At 33.2% G+C, this 20,545-nt stretch overlaps 1 protein-coding gene across 3 annotated transcripts in view; it reads left to right on the top strand.

Annotated features, from left to right (window-relative positions):
- Positions 1–20,545, top strand: part of LOC138132334 (uncharacterized) — a 49,790-nt gene that overhangs the window by 9,073 nt on the left and 20,172 nt on the right. Inside the window, exons 1-2 of one of the 3 annotated variants that reach the window (XM_069049827.1) lie at positions 12,883–13,028; positions 17,142–20,236. In XM_069049827.1, the coding sequence (XP_068905928.1) occupies positions 17,272–20,236 (2,965 nt within the window). In that variant the 5' untranslated portion in view covers positions 12,883–13,028; positions 17,142–17,271. Of the gene's footprint in view, positions 1–12,882; positions 13,110–17,141; positions 20,237–20,545 lie in introns of those variants that run through there. The other 2 variants (XM_069049826.1, XM_069049825.1) reach the window with 2 other exon arrangements.

Genomic DNA, 20,545 nt, shown 5'->3' with positions numbered 1-20,545 from the left:
TTGTAATCTAATTTTGATCCACTTCCACATATCCAATTGACTTGAAACTTTGTAGACATACGTAGTTGTTGCTAATTCTGTATATTATTAATTAGTTAATGGTAGAATGTTGTGGGGTGTGTACTATGTGACGTAATTTAATTTAAATTAATAAATAGTTATTTACCTAGGCCTCGACCTCAGTTGATATGATACAATTTACGCCGGTATTATATCAAGTGAGGCTGGGCTAAGGAAAATTTTCTTTTTCAGCAGACTTTAATCAAAGGTTGTTTTATTAACATCACAGTGCATGTGAAATTATTTTAATATTAATTAATGTAACATGGTAAATGTGGCTGAACTGCATGGTAACATTAAATTATACCGCCGCGAACATTTAACCTGGAAAACTTAGGATTCATCATTATTAACATAGTTAGTAATGTTTTGTTGTAACCTGCTGTTGTTTATAATCTATCTTTTTCTTTTAATATATTGTTGAAAAGGCTATGTGGTTTTATTAAATTAATGGATTATTATCCATTACAGCTTATTAACTTCATAAAGACGTCGCTCCAACAAAAAAGTGACGTAAGTGCAAAATTACGAAATTCGGTTTTATCAGTTTCCACTTGATATAGTAGAGAGGAATGGTTTCTCATTCATAAAATATAAAATGTCTCAATAAAAAAATACATGTTTTTACAAAGAACCAATCTTTAAACAATAAATAAATATTTCATAAAAAAAAGCAATGAAAGCTCTGTTGTAGAGTGGGCCTTAAAATTTACGGATTTTTTTTGGTAACATGTGAATCTATAACTTGTCAAGCCTATGGAGTATTGTACATTATGATATAAATGTTGTATGTGTCGCATTGTCATTCTCTTTTTGAGTGAAGCCGTTAAGAAAAGGATACTTGCTGCAGACAGACACACGATGCAATATTACTTTTCCTTGAATTTTTTAATTCTGTAACACTTTTGATAAACTGATGTTTTTTAAAGTGTTACATAGATACTAATTAATACCTTGTAAGTGTTTTGATTAACAAAACTGACTATTGATTTTATTTTTGGCATCGTTGGAGTTTCTGCAAAATGCTGAATATCGGGTCTTATATCTGGGCCATTAAGCACATTTTTGGTAAGAAATTACCTGAGCGAGATTTATGGAAATACCTAAGCAAATGAGAAAATTAATTCAAGTACCTAGCTACGTATGTATATACCCAAAGCACATGTGGAGGGTGGGCTATAAACGTAATTCGTAATGTATGGAACTGGTATAAGTGATAGTAGTGAGAGAACGTTGGCGCCATATTAAATATTAAAGCTAGCTAGAACGTGCTCATTTCAGTTTAATTGCGCCGTCATTTCAGTGCAAGGAGATAAATTTGCCCTACGGGTTTTAACTTTTAATTATCAGGTGGTTAATGTAATTTATGCAGTCATATTTGGGTACGAATTCAACGAGTCGACTCGAAACTTGTAAAAGAAAAATGTGATATGCTTCTTTACTGTTAGAAATGTGTTAGAATTTATAAACATCACGTTGGTCTCAGCTAGACAAAGATATTGATTATTGTTTATCAAGGGGATCTTTTTCGCATCAAGTTTCGTAACGCACAGCTCTAACGTCGTTTCTTACCTAACTTACGAAAAACTATTAAAACTTTCATAAAAATTCATTGTTATTCATCGCATCAGGATAATAAATTAGCCACGTTTTATTTTTTCAAGTTTAAAAAGGATTATCTCTATACTTTTGAATAGTATATTTAAAAATGTTTAGAGCTTAGTTAATTTTATCACCAAAAATTCAAGTACTTAGGTAAAATTTCTTAAAGTAATTAAGTAAGTAATGAATATTTAATGGAAGTGTAGGTTTATCAAATATTTTGAATTTAATGTTAAAATAAGCTTAATAAAGTGAATTCTTATAGAAACATTTTGACATCTCCGATCTCCGAAAAGAATCATTGAAAATAACTGTGATGAAAAAGTTTGCCGACGAAGTTACTATGTCTTCCTAATGAAAAGAGATTCAGTTGACCTGTAACGTTATTTATGTGTAGTATTCCATCCCGGCCAGTATTATTGATTACGATAACCGAGAAGCAATGTTCGGTGTAGGTGGTTGTTAATTATACAGAGGCCTTGACACAGACATTGACAACATTTGGAAAACTTTATTTTTTGTTGTTGTCTTTGTATAAAATGGGTTACAAAATTATCCAGTAGTAGACATATTCAGTTTTTAACTTGTCAATATCATGTAACAGATCCAAAGTTTTCAGTGCTATGGTTGTTTAAGTACAATTACATTTAAGCAATGATACAACACATAATTGTACTACAGGGTGTAACAAAAATAAGTGCATTAATTTTAACTGGTAACTCATCAATTACAACAACTTTTCTGAATAATTTTTTTTCGAAAACAAATTCTGAAGGGTTTTAAAATAGTAGTTTATTTGACGAGTTTGTGTGTAAATTGGCCCAATTTACACACGAACGAGTTGAATACAACGTTTTTTTGTTCGACGAGCCCCTTAAAGGCTCCAAATCGTTTAAAACCTTTAAAATTAGCTTGACGTTTCGTTTTGACAAGTTGTGACATTTATCAAAATCCGTTCACATAGTAGAAAATTTTCAAATTCTGACAGTGTCGAACAAAAAATTAATTTAAATTTACTAAAACTTTGCTTACCAGCCTATCAAACGATTTTAATTTAACTAGCTACATTTAATAAAGAAATTAAACAAGGTGGTAACAAAAAACAAACGAAAGTGAGACCTTTTTATCCATCAAATCAAATCAATACGAAGGGAATAAAAATATTCAGTTTTTGCGATCCCTGTTTAAGAAAATGTTCAGATTTATAAAATTGCATTCAACGTGAACGTCACCTCAAAATAAAAGGTGGACAAATGGCAAGTCAATTTTGCAAATTTCAAGACATTTTATTTAGAAAAGTTGTTGCAATTGATGAGTGCTATTACCAGTTAAAATAAATGCACTTATTTTTGTTACAGCCTGCATAAGCACCGTAAAAATTAAATAACAGCAGGGTTCAGCATCAAGTTTTGTTATTTATTTAATAAAATAAATATGATATTGGAAATATAAATTGCTGTATTGTTTCTTTCTGAATGCTTTTATAACGTTAATTAATCAAACAACTTGAGGAGTTGAAACTAACTATGAGTTTTCTCTTGGAATAATTTCTGAGATATTAAGTTATGCAATTGAAATGTAACTCGATATTCACTTAGGTATCTAAAAATTTTATTTTATGAGTTTAGTGACTGTTGAATAAAATTTTATGTCCCTTTAAATATAAAAGTTGCCGCTTCAGACTGAATACTCAGAGTTTATAGCTTCTAAAACTGTGAACATAATTTTTGATTCTTTTCGGGCAGAATAATTCACGGAAAATCTAGTAGTTCAATTTTTCGTATTTAGATCTGATGAGATAAGTTTATTTATTCTGTTTTTGTATGTATAATGTATTATTATATTAAAAAACAACAACAAATTATTTGGTAGTCTCTAGAATTTAATTAATTACAGTTATTGTGTTCATAATGATGCTATTCAAAATTTACAGCATTAAAATGTTTAAGATTCATATTGCAAAATATCAAATAAAGTTCAGAAATTACATTTGGAAAAACTTGTACTAATTTAAAACAGCTTTTGTAGTATGAGTCTTGAAAGTACCTCTACTAGTTATCGATCTTTAAATCGATTGGCATCTAGAAAATAAAGAAAAAGTTACTAGGTGCATATAATTAAAAGGACTGTTTTCTATTTGTGTTTTCCGTCAGTAACTTTGCTGGTACGCATCTGTTGGTCAGATGCTTTTTCCAGATATGTTGTCCTAATTTTTTTCTCGTGGTAAATAGGTATAATTTCCATTAATTCAATTGAAAATTATAATATATTTATATTTTGCGTATCAAACGTGTTCCTACTACTAATGTCATTTTATTTCAGTACAATCAATTCGGATATATTATGTATTAACCAAAGTTAACGTGTCCTAGCACAAAAAATTAAGTACCTTGAATGTATCAATACATCTTTATAAAAATGAAATAATGGAGATTAGGCAACCAGTTTACGAATATATGTTGTCGAAGGGTGTTTTTATAAAAGGTTTATGTAGTATTTCTAAGCGTCACAAATATCGTCGCATTAACATTTGAAATTATGCAACCAACAATACGAAGAATAAGGTGTATAAAAATTAAGTGTGAATTTAATACTATTACTAGATTAAAGGAATAATGAAGGAGAAATATGAAAATTAGATTACCGATATTATTAAAATAGAGCAAGCACCTTAAAAATGTTTTCACCGTTATTTATACAAAAATCATTTTAAGATAAACTATTCGAGATTTTAAGATGATTTCAATATGTTTGATAACGTTCCTCATTTATTTAACAAATTTTTATTTTTTTCTATTTAAAAATAATTATACATAATGCGGGTTGGATACTACCGTATTAGACAGTGTCATTTTTATAATTTGAACATAATAATTTTGTGTAAACTCCAATTTTATATACATGAAGATTGAAGAAGGCCAGTTTTTTTTTTCATTAATAAAATAATAAAAGGGTGTGGAAACAGGTGTAGCCTCGAAGAGCTCGTCATTCAATTAGGGGAAGTTCACGCCTGTAGGATATAAATCTAATTACCGGCTTACTGTATTCAACGATGTTGGTTATTGGCGTTAGAGAAGTTCTTATCGTTCAGAGCGTACAACCAGTGGTAGATCAACAAGTTAATAAAATTAATCGCACTACCATCAACTATTGTTGATCAATAAATACTGTACCCACCTTAAATTTATTTTGAAGAAGAAACGAAAAAATAATTTCCCAATTGTAGTCGAATTTTGGCAACCGTCTCGGAACAGTTAGCCTTTTGTTGGTTTTAAAAATATTTGACTCACTATTTACCAACTGAATTGAATGTAGTTATGAGAATATATGGAACGAGAAATGCATATTTTAATGTTTGTTGAAACCATCATTATTCATTATCTTGTTCTATTGTTATTCAAGTTCGTGGATTCCATTGTCATAAATACGTGAAGGTTCGATAACGTAACGGAAACTTGGAACTCTCGTATGTTGTCAGGATTATATAAACATTTTGTTTTCAATTTATTTAATACAACTGCAAAATTTTTCTAAAAGCTTAAATTAAGTTTTTGTGGTAATTCTAAGGTTGAATAATCTTGTTCGATTATTATTATTTAACGAATAACATACACACACGAATAAAATAAAATCTTAATAGGATATTTAATTATTGACTTTATCTTCTTTAAGGAAAAAACAATGATAAAAGGAAAATGAGACATTTTCGCGTAAAATTGATATTGGAAGATTTTCGTACTTCAGAAAAACAGCGACCATCAGTATGCTAACCATGATAAATTGCCAATTGACGGATTTGATCAATTTGGAGGTAAAATTTTACGAATAATTGAAAAGCAATGAAAACGTATTGGAATTTATTGCATTGTATTTTAATTTGTAAAGAGAATTATTAACAAGGAATTAACCTATATTACTTTTTATACAGCGTGTTCCAAAACTATCGCCAAAAATGTTACACAACACTTTCCCATATCAATATCAATTCCAGTTTTTTTTAAATTTAAGTTTTAAGTTTTTGTTGTAGCTTACAATAAAATTAGAATCTAAGTTATATAAACTGCCGACGGACAGTTTATTATTTAGATTTATCGCTGACTGATTCTGAAATACATATTTTTAGAATACATATTCCTATTATTACTAATAGATATTATGTTTTGAAAAGTAACGGAAAAAATATATAATTCATCAGATCTTAAGTTGTCACAGTATGTTGTTGGTACTGAAGTCAACAAACTAAATAAAACCCCGAACAATTTCTGTGATGTAAATCGGTAAAGTTTTGAAATGCAAATTCATAATAAAATTCAATGCTGCGAACAGAGATATTTCTTTCACTATGGTGACAGTTTCAATTTTAGTTCTATGTTTTTTCTAACCCTCATGCTTATCAGAAAATCTGAATTAGATAAATAAAACTCGTCATAAGATCTTACACGTGGTACATCGGCTTTTATGTTAATTTCTGTTTTTTCCTTTTATACCTACTCATGAATAAGATTCGCAATAGAAAATTTCTTTGTTTTTACTTACATGAACAATTTTCCATCACTATGTATGAAACCATCATTTAAAAATTGTGATAGAATGTAATATATCCGTGTGGTTTCGATGTAGATATCGGGTATTTTTTTAAATTTCACCTCATAGTAGGCGTTGAAGAGTTTATTGTGATCGCACTATACCTACAGATTCCGGATCACGGATCAGTTGTTTAAATCTTACGTTTTACACGAGTGGTGCGTTCACATTCGACTCTTCAACGCCTACTACGAGGTGAAATTTAAAAAAACACCCGATGCATTCTATTCTTGTGGCTTGGATTTGGGTATAAAATATACGGACGCGGACAGTCAGATTTTGTAGGAAACCTATTGAAAAGTTCAGTTTTAAATAATATATCTATTATAATTGAATACTTTTATTCTATAGAAGGCTACGATTTTTTATTTATATATTTATTTATTTGTTTATATTGATAGTAAAAGACAGTTTACGCTTATATTAAAAGCTCGTCCATTGTAGACCCGAATGGTCAAAGTACCGTTGGGTTGGCACTAGTGATAAAGTTATTAGCTACGCCAGTGGGTATTTTAATTTTTTATTTTAACAAATACTTTACGTCATTTGCTTTTATTTATTAAAAGTTAACAAACATGAACACTTCTTCAAGAGGAAACTATACCAATGTATCTAAGATATTTTGGTAAAACATTTATGAATTCATTTTAAATACCGAATTATTTAGATCGATTTGTAGAAATAGGTAGAAACCTGATGCTTAAGGAAATGTAAATTAAATCCGTGATAATAACCAATAAAGTTGAGATGAAATGATTTGCTAGAATGAAATTGGAAAATATGAGAACGTTATTTACATAACAAGGAGGGTGATCCGTTAAACTTGTTAAAATTTTAATTGCACAGGGATGACTGAAGCAAAAATATAACAGTGGACAATGTAAAATTAATTAGGCAGACCTGGAAAGGTGTGCCTAAACGCAGTCACTTTAACTGTTAACCTGAAAATATTGTCACCAGTAAAGTTTTAATTAAATAATTAACTTGTATCAGGTAATATGTACCACCAGGGATAATTATGACGACGAAAAATTCTTAAGAATGGGAGATCGTCATTAAATTTAGAATTTATATCGTAATTGATAATTCGCTGGTTATTTTTCATAGTTTAACTTTTATTTTGAAAAAAATTAATTTACTGTTTATAATTGTTTGAGATAACAAAAGCAGTGTTTAATATTTCTAATAAATTAATGATTTCAAAGTAGGGTAACTTAGCTGATACAAAATGAAGCTTCTTCGTAGTTTGTCTTTCTTTGTTTCCTTTTTTTCGCCAATAGAGCTGCACAATAAAGAAATTTCACCTTTGCTCTTTAGAAGAATTATCCCCATTAATTTCTTTTAAGAAGTTTAACAAAGACTGTTGTTTCTTTTCACGAAACTAAAATCCTCAAATATTTGATTCATTTTCTTAGTTTTAAGATAATGCAGTTAATTGCCATGCCTTTGAAACTTGTCGTTATTTTTTAAAATGCAGACCGGTTTGTGAAGCTATTTTTTTAATTAGAAAAGTAGTAAATTATAGTGCCTTTTTGTGAACTTTTTGTTTTGTTATTATTATTAAATCAATAAACTTAAATAACCCATTCTTTACTGTATATTTATTATATTTTCACTTTGATAATATATGAGTATATAATGAGGAATCTATTTTCATCATTAGCTTTTTAAATGTAATTTAGTGCTTGTGTACGTTCCGATATCAGTATTATTTTATTTAAACAATTTTGTTATTATTATTTAATTATATTTTGTTATTTGCCATCAAGGAAACATTTTATAGATTTATTTGCATTTAACTTGTCGTATTTAAAGTACCTAGGTTAATGTACATGCAAATTACTAATTTGGGGAAATAGATTAAATTCATAAAGGAATTAATATTATGATTTTATAGAAACATGGAGATAGAGTTGCAAATGAAACAACATTTAAATTGTAATATTTATAATCAGAGGACGATCTTTGTTTATTTCTATTTCATATAATGTTTTATTGAAGACAAACTTTGTCGAACTCTGTATTCCTGAATTCAGAAGCGCTGTTATCAGCTCGGTAAATTTAACAATATTCTGCTGGTGGCAGTTCACACTGGAGCGAGCATTAATAATTTATTCTGCAATATGGAACGCTGGCAGACTGAGAGTGTTTATTGTTTTAATTTAGTATACATATACGAGAGAAATGCTGATGGAATCTTGGTAGATTCTGCTAGAATAGGGTACAGGGCAACATCATACAGGCAACAAGATTTACTTGTATGCGTTACATATAACTATTAGCTGCAGTATTTACGGTGCATGCGTAAGTAAATAAAAATGGTGGATGCGCCAGGAAACTATTGCTAACATTGTTTTGATTTGTTTGTAATCTTACAAAGATGCAGAGATTGAAATAAACTAATTGGCTTTACTTGCTGTTACATTTAATCAACTTTTTAAATTGCATCGTATTCCTTTCTTACATGAGTTTTCGTTTACTCCCCAGAATGCAATTTAATACGAAAATTTTACAAATCCCACTTTAATTAAATTTAAAATAGAAATACAAAGTGATGTAAAGTGGAACCCATTGAACATGTTCCTGGAAGCTTTCTCGGATTTAAACGATTCCGTATTCGTCCTCTATTGGGTCAAGGTTTCCCAGATTGGAAACAAATTACGTCTCGGAATGAAAAGCTCTTTGTGGTTTGTTATCTTTTTGTTTGTTTCTCATCATTCTCGGCGGTTTATTTCTGCTTTCTCAGTACTTTTTTTTACAAATCAATTCTTAAAAACTATTTGGGATTTATATGGTAAGTGCGAATAAAACTGTGTTGATGGTTGATGTGAATATCAATGTTAAATGTAACAATAATTAAATTAAATGTGCATTCATTCATTTGTAACTATTTTAACATGAATACGTAAATGTGTCACTGAATCAACGATAAAATTAGCCATCTGTACTTGACTCTCAATCGATTTTCAATTACCAACTTCTATTTTAAGCACAAGAATGTTATTTCTTTACAAACCTGAAGGGAGTTTAACTGTCACAAACATAATAGATATCTCGAGGCAGGTAGCCATATATTTCATCCAAATAAATTACAAAAGTAAAGCAGTTTTCTTGTTCATATATAACGAAACGAGCTGTAAAATTAATCTTAGATACGAGAATTACGTGCTAAGTGATTTCTTAACTGATGGATACATAAAAGTATTGCGTAGCTAAACAATTGTTTTAAGTATTAACCATTTTTCTGTTAACTGTGTCATTTAGGTAATAATAATACATATATCATTAATCCAGAAAGGGCACTTTTGTCAATACAAATATTTTTGCGGTCTTAAGCGACAACCGGGAGCCGTAAATACGATCGCAGTTTTCAGATGAAGTCGGATGACCATTTTTTTTTAATTCCTAACAAGTAAACATTTTTACACACTATGGTTTCACTTTTTTACTGATTTTTTTAAAGATTCTTGTGAATGATGAAATTCTTAGCTGACATTCGTCGGTTTTTTTTCTCTGCGAAATTGATATTTTGTACCTTCAAAAACTCCATTCTTGGGGTTCCACAGCGATATGTTGCTAAATTAAGTCAGAGGAGAACATCCCGTCCGGCAATGAAAGGAAACAGTCTTTTTGAGGCAGTGATTTAAATATATCATTGATAGTACGTATGTTTCGTGCCAATGATAATAGTTTTTCCTGACTTCTTCGAAGTACGTGGAACCTCCGTTTGTTACTGAAAACCTTGCAGTGTCAACCCTAGTTCTCTAAAAATATTAGCGATGTAGTGATTTAATTGTCATATTTAGATTTGACCCTGTGAGGTTTCTAAAAATCGTCTGGAACGTTTTCAAAGCGAAGTTTGATGTTGAGTGACGCAATTTTTAATTTAAACAAATTTAATATAAAACAAGTCCTCTGTTATACGTATTTAAATTAGAAACTTCTGCTTGGCATAAAATTTAACATTTATATAGGTATGTAATCACACTTTTCATCAAAGTTCATATTAATTAACGCAAATTATTTGAACCAGCGGGATTAATTAAATTCCTCTTAATATTGTGATAAATATATTTTCGGTGTAAATGCGAATCATGTAGGGTAAAAAAGTGTATATTTAAACGTCATTTTAGTTTCATAAGATTAAATTAAATTAAATGAATATTTCATAGGTACAATTATTTTTTTTTATTATAAACGCAAAAAATTTCAACGAATCCTTCTCATTTTTCGATTCCGTTTTTCATACAATAGGTAATGTGATAACAGTATTTTTTAGTTGTATTATAGTTAACAAATAACCTTAAAGTATGGTAATTGTTTTTGTACATTCACTTATTAATTGATGTAGCTGTAATACATACTAGCATATTGCGTGTCTATTACATTACAATATTCACGCAGTGTAATTAAATAGATTTAAGCAAGAAGACCAATGTGGCCAAGTTTCAGTCTTGCTGCTCTAGTTGCAAAGGCAGTGTAAATGTTGATTGAAATAACTTTGCCCTAGCAGCGTAGCAGTTAACTTAATCCTACTGAAACGAACTTCAGACTTTATGCAGTTTCCTACACACTATTCCGTTAGAACTGCGTATCATTAGTGCTGACAGTTGTTTCTAATCAATTTGAGATTGCCAATTTTAAAGTATCTTAATTTAATTTAAGAAAGGGTAATGTACAACATAAAATATGTCTTTGCGTTAAATCAAATTAAGGACTCCGTATGCTTACAGCTTTTCGTTATAATATAAAGTTCGAATATAAAGTTGTTGGACTTAGGAAAGTTACAAAGAAAGTCATGCAACTCGTAATGCGTTAATAACTGACAATCGTTAAAAAAATCAACTCTAATCTTACAGTTAAGAAATTGGAAGAAATCAGGCAAATAATTATTTACCTTAGATGATCATAAAGAGAGAAAAGTAAGAATGTAATTAAAATTTAACTTGTATCCTTGAAGACTCTAGCGTAAAAAACATGAGGTGTTACTACCGCACTTGATGAAATAGAAATAAGAGAGGCGAGCTCACTATAGATCTACATACATTCATAGTAGGCATTGGATAGGTTTATCGTTGCTGCGCTCCTAGATCGCCATCATATGGCGATGAAACAAAGTGCAGAACATAATCAAGAATTTTCCCGTTCAGAGAATGTTTGTTTGAAGAAAATCATCTCTTAGTTTTGGAAGTAAATGGATTAAGACAGAACCAGACAGACAGACAAAAATGTGTTTAAAGTATCCAAATAAAAGACAGACACTCAAATTTTATTTACAAGTTTAAATTGTAGTCTGGCGTCAGATTAACAAAATTAAAATTACGGTTTAATTAAGTTTTTAGTTTTTATGATCTTTTTTGAAATTAATTCCTTGACGGTCGGCACTAATCACGTTAAGTCAAGTTAAATCGGGTCAAATCAGCTCTCAACCACTCACATAACACTAAATAATCGCTAACTTTGATGGATACTATTTGATTCTAAAAAAAGCTGTGAACTACTGCTTTTTAGGTTTTCTAATTATTGAGTCATTCATTTTTAAAAATCAGTACATAATATGTTGGGTCGTCTGTAGGTATCGTAATATCAGGTACAAGCAAGATATCATTTGAAATGAACACGAGCCGCGAACTATTAGATTATGCAAAAAAGTTTGAAACGAACGGTCGATAGTGAGAAGCAATGAATATATAACAAGGATGTATCCACTCCAGTGTCATAAGGACAATAAAATGGTTCGTTCGCCAAAAAAAAAATAATAAGAACTACATAAGTAAATTCCAAAATCTTTAATTGGTATGGTACAATAGTTTGTTTGTAGTTATGAAATTTGTTAATGTAAAATAACATAAACAACAACAAAAACAAAACAAAAACATGTCTTTTTGTAATCGTCATTTCCTTGGCAAAGGTTAATCTGTTGAAATTATTCTATTGCTCAAGTGCTGATATTCAGAATTCAGTAATCTCCAAGAAACACAAAATAATCTCGAAGATTTACGACAATCACACTGCAGCAGCCTCTAGGGGAGATTCTCAACTAAAGTATTATTACGAATTACAAGCCTGGGATGGTTTTATTTGCTGCAAAGGGAAGCTACTGCGCGATAAAAACCAAATTATTTGTAAGTCATAACTTAGGTGCTTTCCCTTTAGCTTGTTGACGACACCAACGAAAACTCTATGACTGTGACAAGTACCTACGTCGAGCTTTCTGCGAGACTCTAAAAATATATGTTAATGGACATGAAATTATGTACATAACTAAGCGCCATATAATTGAAACTTTTTGTATAAAGGCATAGGAAGGCATGAATTATTAAATTCTCTCCGTAACAAAAAAGCGTATTGCGTGGGTCGATGTTTAGTTAAACACAGTTTTATAAGATTTTCCAAAATATTGCGGACAGAAAAATGGGTCTGTTGATCGACCCGGTGGTCTCCTGGGAAACAATGCATTTTTAATACGGCACGTAACTTTCCCCATCGATTTAAACGAGCGTCATTATTGCTGTGGGGCTACCGCAACCCCTTACCCAGTTGATTACTTTCTTACGTTGTATGTTGAGTAGCGAGCACCTCGATGACGACAAGTGTAGGTGTACTTGTGTAGTAATAGTTGTTTGTGTTTGCCAGTGCGGAGTGGTTGTAAAGAGGTACTCTGATAATAAGTTCGTTGGACTTGGAGCATTCTGAAACTTAAAAATGTTAAGATAACACGCCAACTCGCCGGTTTTTGCAAGCAATATTAGCCGAGTCTTTCCACTTGAGAAAAATAAAAGGTTTTATGTTTAATTTAGCTCGTTCGTGTGGTACACAGTTGTGAAATTTCGACAATTTTGTTTTTGTTGCGGAAATTTCCGGTATGTTAACCACAAAGCTGCTAAATCGTTTTGTACTGGAACATTTAAATTCAGTGATATGTGTTTTTAACGTGCCATTCATAAAAATTCAGTGTTAACTCCAACGACATGCCGCTTGATCCTCAAAAGTTGTTTTAAATCATCCTTTTTTATTTAAATATTCTCAACGTGTCAGTGTTGATAATTACCTAAAAATAAATGAAAATCGACTTCGACTTTTCATAATATCAATCCAAAAAAATAAAAACGTTTTGAAATTTATTGGAATACATTTCTCTTTTATAGTTATGGAAATAACTATAACCACGCGAAACATTTTTTCGTGCCATGAAACTATTCTGCAATTCTCCTTGGATGAGTTTAATAGATTTTAATTTTATTTTAAGTTTGGAAAGTTCATTTAATACAAATTAGTCAAACCACATTTACGGCATCGATAGAAGTTTTGTACTTGAAATTGGTTAAAGCCAGCGCATTAAAACTTTCCTCTTCGAAATTATGAAGCTTGTGCCTGGATTGAGAAAATTGACATTGCAATTTTAAAGGATTCCATTATTGAACAGGAACAGCAATTTGTTAAATATCTTCGTATTTCTCGACCTAGATATAAATCATTTTTTTGCAAGAAGAGAACGTTTTTTTATTACATACAACGTGTACACAGACTTCCATGGTTTATATCTGGAATGATTTATAAGCGGATGAAATAAAAGATGATTTTGTATTGCGAGGTCAGAAATATTAACTTAAACGTGAGTGTTTTAGCAAACGTTCCTTAAAATATATTCATGCTTAGAGGCAGTGGTTATAAGCTTTTCGTTTTATACTATCTCGTCCCAAAACAAACATCAGTCAATCTTTTAAGTAAAATAAATTAGATAAAAGTATGTTTGTTCAAAGAAAATATTAAACTTTCAGCTCGGTAAGTCTGGCTATTTTAGGATTGTATGCGTTCACCTTTTACCTTAGGTGTTCATTCTTAAATTCTCTAGCTGTTTCACGGGAACATATAAACTTTAGTTTGTACTAAAGGGATATTGCTGTCCTAAAGTCTAGCTAACCATAAACATGTGACGGAAACTTAACAATATAAGTTCGAGGAAACAACCAAGTGTCTGAAAGCTGAAACAACGTGCAACTGAGGAAAAAGTGCTCCCTGCTTGCAACTGTTTTTATAATCTAACACAAATGTACCCGCAAAACCGCTTACCCTAATGAATTTTACCACTTAATTTAACCACTCGTCAGTTACGCAATACTAAATTTTATTAAGGCTATTCTCCATCTTTAGGGGAGAGAATGGACCACTTTAGATATACACAAGGACCACGTGTAATTGCCGACATTGCCCCACCATAAATTTATAATACCTTCCGTTGTTATTACAGAACTTAAATCCACTCACATTTTATACCCTTTTATCTCGGTTTCAATTTGATTTTCCCTGTTTTATTTTGAATTGGATATTTGGTTTGCTTTCAAAGTCGCCGTTTGAATAATGTACAGTCAGATCAATAGAGAACCTTATCGCAGCAGCTTATGAACTTTTTTCCGCATGTCTTTGATTCAAAAATATTTAACATGTTGTCAGTTCGATGTAATTCTTCAAAGCAATCTTGCACAGAAGAAGACCATTCTCCATTTTTTAATTTCACTTTGTTTCGAAAATACGATTCCAAAGGGAATAAATATTTGCCAATGCGGATGAGGTTCTTTATTAATTAGCCTGTACCAATCTCTCTAATTATATTAAAAAACAATGTTGTGATCTCTTTAGGATATCGAAAAAGAATGAATTTTTAAAAAGACAATAGTGTTGAAATATCCCTGAATGTATTTACATTTTTGCTTTATAATCCAACAAAAGAGATATAATATGTAACCAGAGGTAAAAAAACATAAAATTTTACCTGATCCACCCACATTGAACGTTCTCTTTATAATCCCACCTGCCAAATCAGTCAAATGGTAGAAGTACACTTATTAGCATTAATTTGTCACTACCAAACACAGAACACGTTATCGTTGCCACCAACAAATCAAACTTGAACACTCAAATTTAATTATACACTTCATCCTTTATGAGTCGAAATGTAACTAAGTTATTAATGAATTGAAATACATTCGGTGCAATAAAAGCCAATAAGTAATGAATACTTAATAGTACATTAAATATCTGAATAACGAGCGGTTTAAATTGTTGATTGAATGGAGAACTAAAAATGTATTCTCGCTTACGTTGTTTCGTACACCTTCTCCTTAAATTTTCCGTAAGAACTTCAAACAAACGATAATTGCTGAGAACAGGGTTAGGTGAATAAGATGCATATTTGATGACTTTAAAACCTAATTTGCTAGGGATACGCATTATTCGTCCCTGACGTCTTGCCCTTGGTCGACTCTTCCCTGGATTACTCGGTCCCCGACATCTTATCTCCCGAGTGATTTGTTTCTAATGATAAAATTTGTCCACCAAACAACACTCCCCCAGTGTGTTCTTTTTCACTATTAATTTCCATACGATGAGCTAACATGAGTTTTGTTAAGTAACGACTTAAAAATTTTGCTACATATTTTAATTCTGCTTATCCTTGAATTCAAAACAATAACTGAAGTTGTAACTTCTGTCATCTCTATAAATTTCAGTAGTGTCATTTCGGGGAATGACGAAAGAGATTTGCAGAGATAAATCTCAGTAGCTTATTTTGAGAGTGGTCCAATAGAGTATACTATTATAGTAATAGTGTAGATTATCCTTGTTTCATAAAACAAATTTCGGTGATCGTTCAAGAAATTATGAAGATTGATTCTGGTCCAGAAAACTTGAAGCCAGTTATGTTATTACGTAACAACGCCAGCTTTCAGCATTTCATACACAACAACACAGCGATGGGTACACATTTATTCTTGGTGGTTAAATTTATTACGTGGACTTCCATAACACCCGGTATACCTAGAAATGGGAGTCTCTACAACTCATTTTCCGACGGTTAATTTAAATTTGTCGTCAGATTGTTGGTAGACATTTCGTTGTAATTTGCACCACGGCTGCATAAATGTTTACATGAAACGTCAACAAATTCCTAACCTGACCTTCTCGCATTTGCATTTAATGAATTAAGGATCGTCTCAGTATTTTTTTAAATCCATATATTTTTCATAACAAAACCTTAGGGGTTAGAAAGAGAATTAAATATTTAATTCGAATTAAATTTTAATCCGAAACCTCGATTGATTCAATCTGATCACGTGTTCAGTCAATCTCGCATTTGATTACGATTAACTTATTTTCGCTTCTGTAAACTGGCCCTCTCTGTTTAAAAACTATCCTTTCCGCAATATTTTTTTAATTTATCGATCACACTTTGTAAGCGCCTCAAGTTTGGAGATGAAACAGCATGTTTCTGGCATCTAAAGTTAATAAATCATTTGATTGATCTTTGCAATTTACTTTTTGACGTTAAATGATTTTTTTTTACATTTGTAGTAAACGTTTCGTTGTAACTTGTACCACGCCTGTACACATGTTTATACTAAATGTCAACAAGTTCCTAACCTTATTTTCTCGCATTGTTTTTTTTTAATAGCTATGGTTTATGCATTGTTGCAATTTAATATCCTAGTAATTTTTATTTGAAAATGGACATACATATTCTAAATAATCAGAACTTTACATATTTTAAAAATTATTATCTCCACTATTTTTTCTTTTGTTTTTCCATTTCATTTGACAGTTATCGGTGCAGTTCAATTACGGACGTTTCCAAAGCAGACTAGATTACAAATTTTCTCAATTACACGGTATCTTAATAAACTGTATTTCAACAATATAAAAAAAAAATAATTCACACCTTACGTTTAGCACTTATGTTCAAACAGGCAATAATGCTACACGCTAAATTACACTATATGTTCCCAGCGGATGATAATAATAGTAATATGTAATATTAACAAGGGTAATCATGCTACGCCAACGAAGAACACAATAACAACAAAGTTGCCTTGTTGTAATGGTTAATTTTTTTGTTTCAGGATAATTCAATCAGCGTTGATAATGGAAGAGTAATTGTATCGACGGTTTGGGTTATTGCTTGTAACGACATTACGTTTCGTTTGCAATAGCAAACATGTTTGGACATTTTCCCTTATATACGGTTTAATAATGAAACCAGAAAACATGAACGTAACTCCAAGCAACGAATTTGAGAGCATCACTCCGGATGTAAATTTGATGAGTGACGAATTCAATTTTTCCCCTATTTCCGAAGAGGCGAGAGAAAGCGGTGATGGAGACAGCGGAGCAGAGTCTAAGGAAAATCTAGAGTTTGATAAAACTCGTAATAATAACTACCAAGTCATTAAAGATTCTCAAACGGATATCACGGCAGACAGTCGGGGTACAGCAGACAGTCGGGATTCCAAAAAATTAAAAGACAAACGGATATCGAAGATACCGATCCGTCAAGTGAGATTGCCATTTGTGCCGAGGAAATCAGGATGCCATTCGTCACAGATGCAGCACTGCGAAGGCACCGAATTTTCGACTTATGAGAACCTTGTCATCGCGCCAGCAACTGATGAGTCAGGTGTTATCGACCATAAAAATGTAAATATGGAATCGGGGGATTTCAACGACAATTTAGATAATACGAGTTGGGATTTGAAGCAGGTTCAATCATGTGGTAGCGGAGACGGCGACGTGGCCAGCCCTTCCAAAGAAGTATCGCACTGCAATAGATTGCCAATACTTGGAGGCTTCACGTTTAACCAACCGAATGACGAAAACGTAAATGGAATACAAACAGGATTAAATCCGGACTGCAAAGGAGATTCAGTCGAAAGCCGTTTAATTGAGCAGTCTTCCACGGATCTCGTGGACATCTTCAGTGATTTATCAGCTATCCACAACGGTGACGATGGTGTGGTGAACATGTCCAGCTTGACCTCGCTCAGTCCGAGGGCTCCCTTGGCTTCGGACGATCTAGACGTACCCATAATCGAAGCACCTGAGGAATTTAGGTGTCCAGGTGAGGAAGTCGGTGGTTGCGGCGGGCAGGTAGATATCGGTGAACCGGAAGAACGTCACACAGGATCGTCCTACCGTGACTACGATAATGCATGTAAAGCGGAAACCGGTGATACGACCCGGCGAGCAACAGAAAAGGATGAAGGCGAACATGGGAGCGCGGGTGGCCGACAAATTCGTATCACAGAAGTCGAAAAATCGACAAGTTTACGTGATCAGTGTTATGGTGACGACACACCAGGAGACAATGACCATGTATTGCCAGGCTGCGACCATAACAATGCAATCGTGACCGAGGGGCACGTGGGCAGTACCGCACCCGTGCAAGTTAACAGTGACACACCGCGAACGTATGCCGGAGTCGACGGCGCCAACCGCAGCGAAGTGCCTCCAGTCTTAGACAACGAAATGAACGAACCTCTGGGAGGCGCGGACGAAAGGAGCCAGTCTTGCATAATTAAGGGTGCCAAGGTAAATAGTGTCGGTCCGAGCAACGGTGGAACTGTTGGGACTACCTCCGAGGAGCAGTGTGCGGGAGAAGGTGAGGCAGTGAATGTGCCCGGTTCATCGGAGGCTAGTTGCGATGCGTGTGTATGTCTGTGCGCGGACCAGCCTCAGTCTGAAACGACGACGGGACCATCGATCGAAATCGGCGTCGCAAAATGCGCACAGGCGTCGGGGTGCAGTCGCGTTTCGACCGCCAAGGTCTGCGTCGCGCTCGATCCAGGCCATCTAAATTCCATCTGTGGTGATTCCAGAAAGACAAGAGACAAACCGAACACCATCGGCACTGTCGGGACGCCATCGCCGGACCCGTCGCTTTCAAAACATCATCCAAATGTCGAGACCGTCGACGAAAGTGAAACCACAAGTCAGACGTGCAATAAATCCAACGGTGTAAACAGTCCAGTTTCCAAACATTTGAGCTGGACCTTCAAAAACGGCCGCTTAGTATTCGACGTCGCAGGGGATAGCGAGAACGAGAGTACTGTTGCGGCGGAGATAAATTCCGAAGGAGCGAACGGAAATAGGAAAGAATCAGCTGAGGTTCGCAAGAAAGGCGAAAATGATAGCGACGAGCAATCGGATAATTCCCAAGACAACGACGAAATAAATAAAGTTCTTTATAGCAAAGACCTCAATAAAAGGATAGATGAGAAGAGATCACGTCTGAAGTACCTGGAGCAAAAACTGAAGAAGGCTGGAATAACTGATGATGAGTCTTTGGAGGAGACTGAGAAAAACAAACATGTCGATGCCGATCAGCACAAATGCAAGAACAGTAAGACCATAGAACAGGTGGTCGATAAATCGTCAACAACCCAGGACAACAAGGAACCGGATTACGACACTAATCAGAATATCTTAAAGAATCAGAACTCTATTAGCGCGACACGAAGTATACTAGATAGCGCAAACGACGGTGAAATAATACCGGAAGGAACTGATACGGTAGATTTTACAGGAGGAGACTTCTGCGAGTTCGACGTGCGGCAGGTCGACACATTCTCAGGATTCAACGGTTGCTGGGAAGTGTACGATGAACTTGACGACGATAGCGATTGCGACGAAGAGCAGTTTCATATAATTACCAGAGCGAGGATAAGAGCGAACATCGCCAATATGGGAATTGACGGCGAGAGAGCCAAACACAATCCAGATCGCGACAATCTCAAATCGCTGTTGAAGAGACCTGGAAAGAGTAAAGATAAAAGGAGCAACAGAGTAGTGTTCAACGAAAACAAAAACGAATTTTTTGATGCCGACTATATTATTTTAATACGTGAAGAGTGCGATTACGACGAAGAAGATGACGACGGTGTCTGTACCTGTAACCAGCATGAAATGGTGCGGTTGACGTGTTGTGAACCGAATTGTAACTGTAACGTGTATGATGGTTTCGAGCAAACTCCGCAAAGCCCCAAATTTGCACCACCTCTTGAATTTGTTGATGCCGTGACTCTGAGTCCACCGGAAGGATACAAAGACATGGAATTAGAAGAGCAACAGCTGCTGGCATTGCAACAAATCGCACGAAGAGGACAGAGGACGGCCGTCTGTAGGGAATGCAGTGTTACTCATGACGACGTCGAAGACGATGGTGAGTTTATATTAACATTATAAGACACTGAAATGCTGTTTGAAGTAAACAATTAAGCGTGCACTTAATATATCTCAACACCACAAAAACATTTCGACTTACAAATGAACCTTCACTTGAATTATAAATAAATCATGTTGGACATTTATTGTCAATGCACGTTCGTACTATTACCGATGCAGATGTTAATATGCAACACTTTTCGATTTGATAGTTTCTTGTTTTGATCCAGTGACCAAACTATCCAAAAAATTATAAATTAATAAATATATAGTAGGTGTTAAATAAATTTAATATGTACTTTTTAAA

This window comes from Tenebrio molitor, chromosome 5, assembly GCF_963966145.1.
Source record: "Tenebrio molitor chromosome 5, icTenMoli1.1, whole genome shotgun sequence".
NCBI lineage: Eukaryota > Metazoa > Arthropoda > Insecta > Coleoptera > Tenebrionidae > Tenebrio > Tenebrio molitor.
This window is presented reverse-complemented; position numbering and strand designations above follow the sequence as displayed.